Source organism: Peromyscus leucopus, chromosome 1, assembly GCF_004664715.2.
Source record: "Peromyscus leucopus breed LL Stock chromosome 1, UCI_PerLeu_2.1, whole genome shotgun sequence".
Lineage (NCBI taxonomy): Eukaryota > Metazoa > Chordata > Mammalia > Rodentia > Cricetidae > Peromyscus > Peromyscus leucopus.
Window position 1 is genome coordinate 48,079,897 of NC_051063.1, and position 10,476 is coordinate 48,090,372.

Consider the following 10,476-nt stretch of genomic DNA (forward strand, 5'->3'; position numbering starts at 1 on the left):
TAGTCATTTAAAACTGAGGGAAGCCGGGCAGTGGTGATAACACCTTTAATCCAGGCACTCAGGAGGCAGAGACAGGGCAGATCTCTCAGTTCAAGGCCAGCCTGGTCTACAAAGCTAGTTCCAGGACAGCTAGGGCTACGCAGAGAAACCTTGTCTTGAAAAAAGCCAAACCAAATAAATAAATAAAAATTGTTAAAAACTGAAGGAAAATACAAATTTCTTACACATGCAAATCCCAGATAATTTCTGCAGATAGCCCCTCAAGGAAACACAATATGTCTCTTCCTAAATATGGGCTGTTGGGTTGTACCTAGTCATTTCTTTCCAAAGAGCCCACTATGGAAAGATAAAGTCACTTCACAATGAACAAATTCAGCAAATACTGTCTCCACCCAATGACCAAGATCACTATCAACAACCAGGAGTTGTGTTAATAGTCTGTGCTCTTAAAACTAAGAATGGCAATTTACATCTGTGATCTATCCCAAATCTATCACCCCACTCTAATAGCGAGAAACACATCGGACAAACCCAACTGTGCGACAGTCCACGAAATCCCTGACTTTCAAAGTGAGAGATGAAGTTGGAGGAGAAAGCAAGGGGCCCAGGACGAGTTGTGGGGGTGAATATAATCAAAACACGCTGTATACACATATGAAATTCTCAAATAATCAATAAAATATAATACTACACTTTTAAAAGACTGCCAAGGATTTTGAGAGTTGGCTCCGCAATTGAGGGCACTTCTTGCTCTTGCAGAGGACTGAGATTCACTGCCCCGCATCTACATGATGGCTCACACCTTCTATAATCCCAGTTCAAGGAAAACTGATGCCCTCTTTGACCTCCTTGGACATCAGTGTGTGTGTGGTGCACAAACATACATGCAGGCAAAACACTGATTCTCATAAAATCAATCTTTAAAAAAGGATTGTCAAGGGCAATCAAAATCTAAGAAAATATGACAAAACCCAGCTGACAGGCACCTAAGGAGACATCACTGGTAAATGAAGTGTGGTATGTTGAGTGGAAAACTGGGACATTGTGGATAAACTAAGGAGATTTGAATAAAACATAGACTGAAAACTAACTGACCACCTAGAACATGAGAACTGAGGCAGGGGAAGCAAGAGTTCAACCTGGGAAATACAGTGAGTTCCAAGCTAGCCGAGCTATATGATGATATCCTGTCTTAAAAGGCATCCTCCAGCCGGGGGTGATGGCACATGCCTTTAATCCCAGCACTTGGGAGGCAGAGGCAGGCAGATCTTTGTGAGTTCGAGGCCAACCTGGTCTACAGAGTGAGATCCAGGAAAGGCACAAAGCTACACAGAGAAACACTGTCTCGAAAAAAAGAAAATTAAAAAAAAAAAAGGCATCCTTCAAAAATAATAATTATCAATACTAGTTCAGTTATTTCAGTAAATGTATTACATTAATATAAACTGTCAATAAGAAGGAGGAATTGGAATATGTGGGGACTCTCTACAAGCAAGGTTTTTGCCATTTTCCTGGAAATCTAAATCTGTTCTAAAATAAGTTTATTAAAAACACAATTGAATATGGAAAATAGCCATTCAAAGTGGCTTATTCCTGGAGCTCAAGGTTTGAACCCAAGTTAAGCAAAAGTTTTTGAGAAGGATTCTGGCAATGGTGGCTCACACCTTTCTTTAATCCCAGCGCTCAAGGTGGCAGAGGCAGGCGGATCTCTGTGAGTTTGAGGCCAACCTGGGCTACAGAGCTAGTTCTAGGACAGCCAGGACTACACAGTGAAACCCTGTCTCGAAAACAAAACAAAACAAAAAACCCTAGATTGTCGGGGGCTTGTGAGATGGCTCAGTGGTTAAGAGCACTGACAGCTTTTCCAGAGAACCTGGGTTCAATTCCCAGCTCCCACATGGCAGCTAACAACTATCTGAAACTCTAGTTCCAGGGAATCTGACACCCTCACATCGGCATACATGCAGGTAAAACACCAATGCACATAAAAGTAAAAATAAATAATAAATTAAAAGAGTACTTGAGAAGAAAGTGGTTAGTGCCTCAATCAAGTTAATATCACAACCTCTGTGAGTGTGTGTGTGTGTGAGAGTGTGTGTGAGTGTGTGTGTGTGTGTGTGACTTTAACCAATATCATAAATGAAGGCAAATCTGCCCTCGTTTATGTAAATTATGTAAATAATTGCTAATTCAATTTACCATCCTCTACTTCAGAGTTGCTGAAACCAAAAGCTGGGGAAGTTGTAAAAAAGTCCAAAGTGGAAGTTCAAGTTCCTCCCTGAGGGAGCAACACAGGACTATCACTTGGTCAGCGGTTCTCCCTGTGTGGGGGAAGGCCCCTTTCCTCCACAGTAACTCCCTTCCTTCAGCCCCAAGTCATGGCTCCCCATTCAAACTCACTTCTTTTTCCTGTTCAGTAAGAGAAACAATGCATGAACCAACAAAGAGCCCATAAACCCTGGCAGAATGAGAAAAGGGCTTTGTCCTCATGGAGCTTGAAGAACAGGCTTGGCTACAGGAGAGGGCAACGGACTGAGGACAGGAAAGGGCTGGCTGACCACAGTGGGGAGTCACACACAGTAGTGGGTAGGGAACATGGGGGACATACAGTGACTGAAAGAGAGATGACACTGAATGATTCAGAAGCCATTTGAGAAAAGAACAGAGAGCAAGTGCCTGAAGGTGACCCTGGGACCCTGTCTATTTGACCTGGAGCCCATTTTTGAACCTGAGCACCATCATTCATTTGTTCATTCATTCATTCATTATTGTATGTGTATGTGCATGCTGTGTGTGCTTGTAAAACCATGGCATATATGTGAAACAACTTGCAGGATTCAGTTCTCCCTCTCCCCGAGGTCTCCCACGTGGCTCCCAGGGGATCAAACTCAAGTCATCAGGCTTGGTGACAAGCACTCTTACTAGCTGAGCCATGCTGCTGGCCCTGTGATCTTATCAGTCCAGGGATGGCAGGAGGGTCTAGAGAGGAACCTGGAAAGATGGGGCAGGACAAGCTCCGAGAGTTTCTCTCGGGTTCTTGGAGGCCAAAGCCTGGAAGGGAAGACCCTAGTTTTCGCCTGCGGCAGACTTGATGCCTGTGGGGAGTCCCGTCTCTTTCCTCCCTGTTTCTGGTAAATAAGGGAAATGACTCCAGCACAAACTGGTCGCATTTCACCTCACCACTCAAGGTTCTTGCAAGGCCGAGGGGCCAAGATTCTCCACGACTTCAAGCAAACATGTCTTGCGGGGACGAAAGACTGACATTCACCCTCCACTGGCAGGGATTTTAAGAAGACCAAGGGATTAGGCCACAGTTGAGTGAGCCTTGAACACATTATGCAGTGTGAAGGAAGTCAGTCACTAAAACCACAGACTACACGATCCCATTCATGCTCAAGTCCAGAGCAATCGAGAGGTGAGGCAGGTCAGTGTACTGGACAGGAGGCAACAGGAAGAAAGACCTCTCTTGAGGTGATGACATTCCTCTCAAATTCATGAATTTGTGGAGACACTAAAAGCCACTGACAGCACTCTTTTAGGCGTGTCCCATCAGTAGCCCATGAGCTGAACGGGTCCTGGGATAGCTATGAGTGTGACTCAGTTCACTGGGAGATAATGCCATGTCACAATGTCAAAAGGTTAGACACACAGCATTTTGTGTAAACTTATTATAACATTACTTTAAAACTAAGGAAACCACAAAGGAGGTTGGCTGGGATGACTCTCCAGTCTATGGCACGCTACTGAGGAGCATGGCTTTCCCCACAGTGACCCGCCCTCAGGAATACTTGCAGCTATAGACTGCAGGGGACCCAGAGGGACTCAGTCTCACTCACAGCACCTAGCAAGGTGTCTCACCACAGAGGACACTAACATTGAGAGGTTTGGATAGCTTTATTCACCCTCTACCTAGTGCCCAGGTGTGGTTGCTGGGCTAGAGTCCTCATCTGAACCTGAATCCACCCGTCTAGCCCAGCCCCTCCAGCTACACCCCCTGGAGCCAGCCTTCTAGACACCAGCAGGTTGCTCGGCCTCCTTCCCTCAAAGGCTCCCCAGTTTGCTGGTCGCCTGTTCCAGCCAGGAAAGGAGGCAGAAGCCTAGCCACTTAATTTTCTCCTCCCCTCAACCCCTCCATCCACCCAGTCATGACCGCTGTTCCCTGTATCTTGCACTCATGGTGCAGCCCTCTTTCCCGGAGCTTTCTCCTCCCCAGACTCTCTACCTCCCCTCCTTTGAGTCTTGACTAACTTCCCTTGTTCTGAGACCTCACCTAACCATGCCATTTAAAATTCTAGCTCAAACCCCCTCACTCCTGTCTGTATTCCCACGGCACAGACCATGCCACATACTCTCTTTATTAAATGAGTTGTTGTTGCCTTCCCTGTCCTCACAGTCACATGGCTTTTATCTTCCTGTTTCCTGAACGCCTAGTACAGTGCCTGGAAACAGCAAGCATGTGATCAGTGTCTATTCAGTGAATGAACTTCTCTATAGAACCCTTACCTACATCACTGGCTCTTCTAACCCTCAGAGCCTGGCTAGGGAGCCACAGGCAGAGATGAATCATCACCCACCTCAATAATGAGCCTGCACCATCAGAGCCCTTTGTACCCTGGTTCCAAAGTACCATGACCTCAGGCTAGACCTTATCAGATCTGGAGAGAGTTGGTTCTTCAATCTAGCATCTGCTCCCTTCCTTCCAAAGCTCTGACTTTCCCCAGCCCACTACAATTCTTTCTTCCTGTTTTCACGCATTGTCTCTCTAAAAACATCAGACTTGGGCTGGGTAAACACAAGTAAACCAACCGGAAAACATGGCAACTCTCTCTTCTCACCTAGCAATTTCCCATTTACTTACTGTTTTCTTTCATACCACCAAAACCCTGAGGTGACAGAGACCAGTCCTGCCTTGTCATCACCAAGAACATAACATGTCTAATGTCCACTGAGGTGTATAGACAGGATTCATTAATGTCTTTCAACATTATCATTATGTGGTTTGTCCTAGACCTCAGCGACATGATACAGACACTCTGGCACCGTCTGATGGGTAGATTTGCCCACTAATTTCCAATTCTCCCTGGACCTGAAAGTTCCACAGAGAACACAGTTAAGAGTAACTTTAAAGGAATAGCCGTCTCAGGTTTCAGCAAAATTCCAGAGAAAAAGTACAAACCCAGTGAAGGAAGGAGGCTTTTGAAGCTGCCCCAGGACCACTTCTGATCTCCCAGGACCACCTAGGATTGCCTGAGCGCCCCCTATTGGTCGGATAGCACCCTAAGAGAAGCATTTGGCCTCTTAAAGAAGCTGACCCTCCACCTCATTTCAACTGTCTCAATACTCAAGAGTTATATCGAGAAAAGGCTATTTGGGCTACTTGGGCCAGAACTAGCGAGAGAGAAAGATACTTAGAAACTGGGATGGGGCGAGGCTCAAGCAGGAACTGAAGATAGCGCACAGGCCAGCTAGGTGAAACGTGAGAAAGTTAGGAGGGGAAGTTTGCGACAGAGACCTGAGAAAAGACCAGAAAGAACACAAGATCCCAGCACTAACGACTGAAAAAGTGAGAGAAAAGCTCGTCCGGCCATGTGGGTGGCGCCAGAGAGGCTCACGGACCAGTGGCGGGGTCGCCACCCGGGAGCCAGGACCCGGGAGCCGGGGAGAACCGCGCCTGCTACCCACCTGAGGCTGCCATACCGTCGCGGGAGCAGCTCGCATCCCCGGCCAGCCTGGAGCACGGTGCCCGGTGCCCGCAGCCGCAGTGGGCGATGTCGCTGGCACGGGGCGGGAGTGGAGCCCGGCTGAGCTCGGGACAGCGGCGACTCTGGCGCTTCCTCCCGCGGGGCAGCAGGGACTCACACCGGGGCGTGTCCATAGGGTCCGCCCCGCCTGCGGGGCTCCGCTGGGCACCTGCACGCGCGGCGGTTGGGGAAGGGAAGTGAGAAGCCCACAGGACCAGCCACCAGCTCCCGGCGCTGACCCCTGCTCGTGCCACGTGTGTCCCGTGCCTCAAGGAGGCAGGCAGCAACCTCGGTGGTCACCAAAGAGCAGCCCGAGATGCGGGAACTGGGGGAGGGGAAGCAGAGGGGACAGGGCTGACTGGTCTCGGGGACATGAGGTAGGGATGCGTAGCACAGCTGTCCCAACCACCGTGTCCCTTGAGGCTTGTCCTTGAGACGCTGCCCCCAAGAAAAAGGAGGGACTGTAGGAAGGGGAAGGAGAAGCACCTGGCCCTGGGGTCTTGACGTTGCCCTTGGGTGCCCTCCTGTGACTCTTCTGTATTGTCTTGGATCTGGTCCTCTGAGGGCACATGGGTGTTAACTATAATCTTTGATAGATAGACATTATCACAGTCAAGGACCTTCCACACGCTATTGCTCCGCTTCCATTGCCAGAGTTCTTTCTCTGGCTTTCTTCTATCTCCTGCCACTTTAAAAAAAAAAAAAATTTATTTATTTGTTTCGTGTGCTTCTGTGGGAGTATGCATGCACATGTTGCAGATCTCATGGAGAGATCAGAAGATAACTTGCAGGAGTCTCTTCTTTCCTTCCATCATGGAATCAAACTTTGGTTTGATTCTAGGCACCCTTACCCTGAGCCATGTCACCAGCCCCACCCTCTTCCACTTTTAAGGACCCCAAGTGAATATATTGAACTGCCCCGATCCTCTAGGAAAAGCTGTCTCACATCATGGCAGCCTCAATTCCATCTACAGCTTCAGTTCTTTATCCTCTAATGTAGCAAATTCACAGATCTAGAGATTTGGATCTGGGCATCTTTGGATACAGTTACTCTGCCTAACACAGGCACACACGAGGACTCCTAAAACGTGCTGCTGCCATTCTCCCTCTATAGGCTATCCTTGGCCTCCACCCCTATTCTGACGCACAAGTGATAGCCATTCCGCACTATTAGAGTTCTTTGAGACTATAGAAGCATTTATATTTCCAGAATGGCTTTAATTGATGCTTCCTGTATTGGACTCTGAGTTTGCCCAGTCTTTTTTACTATGAAGTCTCTATTCTCTGAAGCCAACTCTGACCAGAAAATATGCTCAGAAACTATTTGTGGAATGTGTGCATGAATGCCTATGACCAGGAAATCCTTACATCTGAGATCCAGGAACAGAGGGGACTTTTCAGAAACTGAAAATTTGGAAATCCTAAGACGAGAGGAAGGAATTATAAATTGCCAAAGTTAAGCCATGTGTTATAAAAGCTACCAGAGAGCAAAGGTAACGGGAGGGTTTTAAGTTTAGAGAAACTGAGCTTGAAGAACCTATGCAATGACCTTGGGAGTTCTGTCGTGGCTGAAGGGGGGCAGTGCTTAGAGCCTTGCCAAGGATGTCATCCTTGGAGTTGAAGCAGCACCAGTGGGTGGGGAGAGGGATAAAGAGCATGGACAGAACCATGGAGAAGGCCCATGCACAGGGACCACAGACAGGGCATCTTTGAAGGGAAGGTTGAATGAGAACTGGAAACCAGCGTCTAGGAGGCCCAGAAAGGAAGGCCTTGGAGACAAGGCTGTCAATGGTAATTGAGGATCACTGTGAAGTTCTGAGAGAATGTCACGAGGCATAAGAACAAGCCACTGCAGGCATTGTTATCAATATGCAGGAGACCAGGCTGCAGTAATGGAATACGAACAGGGAAAGAGGTAGGTGGTAGGACCAAAGCTTGGAGCAGGAACAGAGATCTGGCCCTAAATTCTTATCTGAGTCCTCCACGTACCACTGTGGATCCTTAGGCAAGCTGTGACCCTGAAAGACCTCAACTTCCTGATGTGGACAGTGAGCAAATTCCAGGTCAGAAAATACTGGGCTCCAACACTCGCCTTCCAGATCCTACCTTGGCCTGTCCTTCTCAACTCATGGGCCACTAGACCTGGCTGATCTGCGCTCCCTGTTATAGTAATTTTATAATTAGCCTGTATTTGAGGCCAAGTCCCCAGTGTCCTCACTTCAAAGGCATGCTCCCTTTTCTGGCTGGAGGTTCTAGGAAATAAAGGTCCTTTCTTGCTTCCTAACCATGATAATCTGGACAACTTCTAACCTAAATATTACTGCACCATCTCCAGCTGTTAGAGGGCATCTGTCAGTTGCAGGCAAGGTCTTGGTCACTGAGTCTGCTGCCATATTTTTCACATTGTAGAGCAACACCAACTCCTGGAATATGGCTGGGGAGAGAACCCAGAGGCTGATATTCTCTGGGTGAAAGGGTATTCCTAATTTTGAATGCAACCCATCATAATTCTCTGTTCAATGGGAGGGACGAGGTTAGGGGAAATAGTGTCTCCAGTTTTGCATCTCTGATATTACAGAATGATGATCTGGAAAGAGATGCATCTGCCGTCTAGAAGGTCCACCAAATCGGTGGAGTTGGGAGGGGAACTCGGACCTGACTGTTGCTTGATACTGGCAAACAGGAGGAGCCAAAAGTGGAACAGGAAACACAGAGAGAAAGAAAGTCCTACTCCTTACTTCAAGATATTATTTTGAAATTGCAGGCCTGAGGACTGGTGTTTTCTGGGACATTAGGCAGAGGTGAAGGAGCGTGCTCTAGTGGGCAATCTTAATCTATCCTAATTCTCTTAGCTTTCCTGTGAGAGTGGTACTGATAGTATACTTCTGCAGATCAAGAGGTTAATAACTTCTGCCCAAGGGAGCACACCAGCAATTTGCAAAATTGTTTGAACCCAGCCACTCTGGCTCCAGAACCAATGCACTTGATCAAGTAAAAATGCATGTCAGACTCTACGATGGCCTGAAGGTCTCAAGTCACCAGAAGCCACTGCTGGCATCACTTCCACGATAAGTGGGATGGCAGAAGTCCTGTCGCCGGTGGGCTGCCTCTGCTATGCCTGGATTGGCCAACTCTCTCAAGGAAAGTTAGGGGTGGGAGCTCACCTAGCAAGTCTTCCTCCCCATCCATGCTCTGAGCGTGGCAGCCCACTGGAGTCAAGCTTCCTGTTTCTTATTCCCACCTCCAATGCCTGGCATGGGACTCAGCACACAGCTGTTTTTAAACCACCAAGTCCAAGCCATTCAGTTTGTAGCTGGAGTTGCTAATGTTCAGGTTAAGTGACCTGCCTCCAGTCCCACCACCTTCATATGGAAGAGCTTGGTCTGCACCTTGTCCCAGAGTCCCAAGACACTGGAGCCTGTATACACCATCAGGGTGGAGAGTGTGAAGACAGGATTAAAATGGACTGGTAGGCTGGACCATGACGGCGGAGTTGTGGAGAAGGTGCCTGGTAAAGCTGCTGGGTTCATACAGACTACAGCTCCAGGCAGTTTCAACCTGACCTAACAGGGCATCCTATTAAAACCCAAGGCAGACAACTGGGGGATGTTGTGACACTTCAAGAGCAAGCAGCTTTGCAAAACACTGGAAGCCTTACCTTATGCAAGAACGTGACCATCTTCTCTATCCACCATTGTGGCTCCTCTTCCTGAACGTCCTTGGCAACAGCAATGCTAATTGCAGGCCTCAAAGCCAAGTTCAGAGACACAAAACTCTATGCCTCTGCTCTTCGGCCCCAGTGAGGTGATTTTCTGAACTGCTGCCTTTTTGAATCTATTTGTTGCTCAAGAGCAGTTTGCCTTGCCCCGTGTTGTGATTCAGAAGCCCGCCAGCTGTCTTGTGGTAGTGCCACAATCTTCAACCAAAAGTGGCATTAGGAATGTGAAAAAGGAATGCCATAGAGACCGCTGGTCGTCACCCAGTATCCATTCTCTCATTGTCTTCGTATTTCATTCCGATGCTGTGATAAAAACACACTGACCAAAAGCAACTTGGGAGGAAAGGGTTTACTCTCTTTACACTTCCAGATCACAACTAATCACAAAGGGAAGTCAGGGCAGGAACTCAAGGCAGGAACCAGGGCAGGAACTCAAGGCAGGAACCAAGAGGAAAGCCATTTATTGGCTCATTCTCTGACTGATGCTTGGCTAGCTTTCTTATCATTTGCAGACCCACCTGCCAGAAGATGGTGCTGCCCACTGTGTGCTGGGCCTTCCTACATCAGCTAACAATCTAGAAAACCCCCATCTCCAAAGGCCAGTCTGATCAAGGCAGTTCTTCAGTTGAGGTTCCCTCTTCACAGGTAATTCCAGCTTGCATCAAATTGTGGCAGTAAAAACTAACCAGCACAATTTGCTTCTTAGAATCCCACTTTTATTTGAGTAGCAATGTACCCTACTAAAAGATTCCATTCTCTAGCATCTCCTGCAAATTAGCAAAGGCCAACAAGATAAATGAACTTCATTCAGTAGGGTCTTGTAAAGTTCTCTATAAGAAATTTAACTTTGCTAGATTTCTTTTTCTTTCCTGCCATTTTTTTTTTTTTTTTTTTTTTTTTTGGTTTTTCAAGACAGGGTTTCTCTGTGTAGCTTTGTGCCTTTCCTGGAACTCACTTGGTAGCCCAGGCTGGCCTCGAACTCACAGAGATCCACCTGCCTCTGCCTCCCAAGTGCTG

General features: G+C 47.6%; 1 protein-coding gene across 1 annotated transcript in view; it reads right to left on the reverse strand.

Moving 5' to 3' along the window:
* Pik3ap1 (phosphoinositide-3-kinase adaptor protein 1) overlaps nucleotides 1-5,847 on the reverse strand; it is a 115,815-nt gene extending 109,968 nt beyond the window's left edge. Inside the window, exon 1 of the mRNA XM_028889392.2 lies at nucleotides 5,683-5,847. Within this exon, the coding sequence (XP_028745225.1) occupies nucleotides 5,683-5,695 (13 nt within the window). The 5' untranslated portion in view covers nucleotides 5,696-5,847. The remainder of the gene's footprint in view (nucleotides 1-5,682) is intronic.
* Between the last annotated feature and the right edge of the window lie 4,629 nt (nucleotides 5,848-10,476).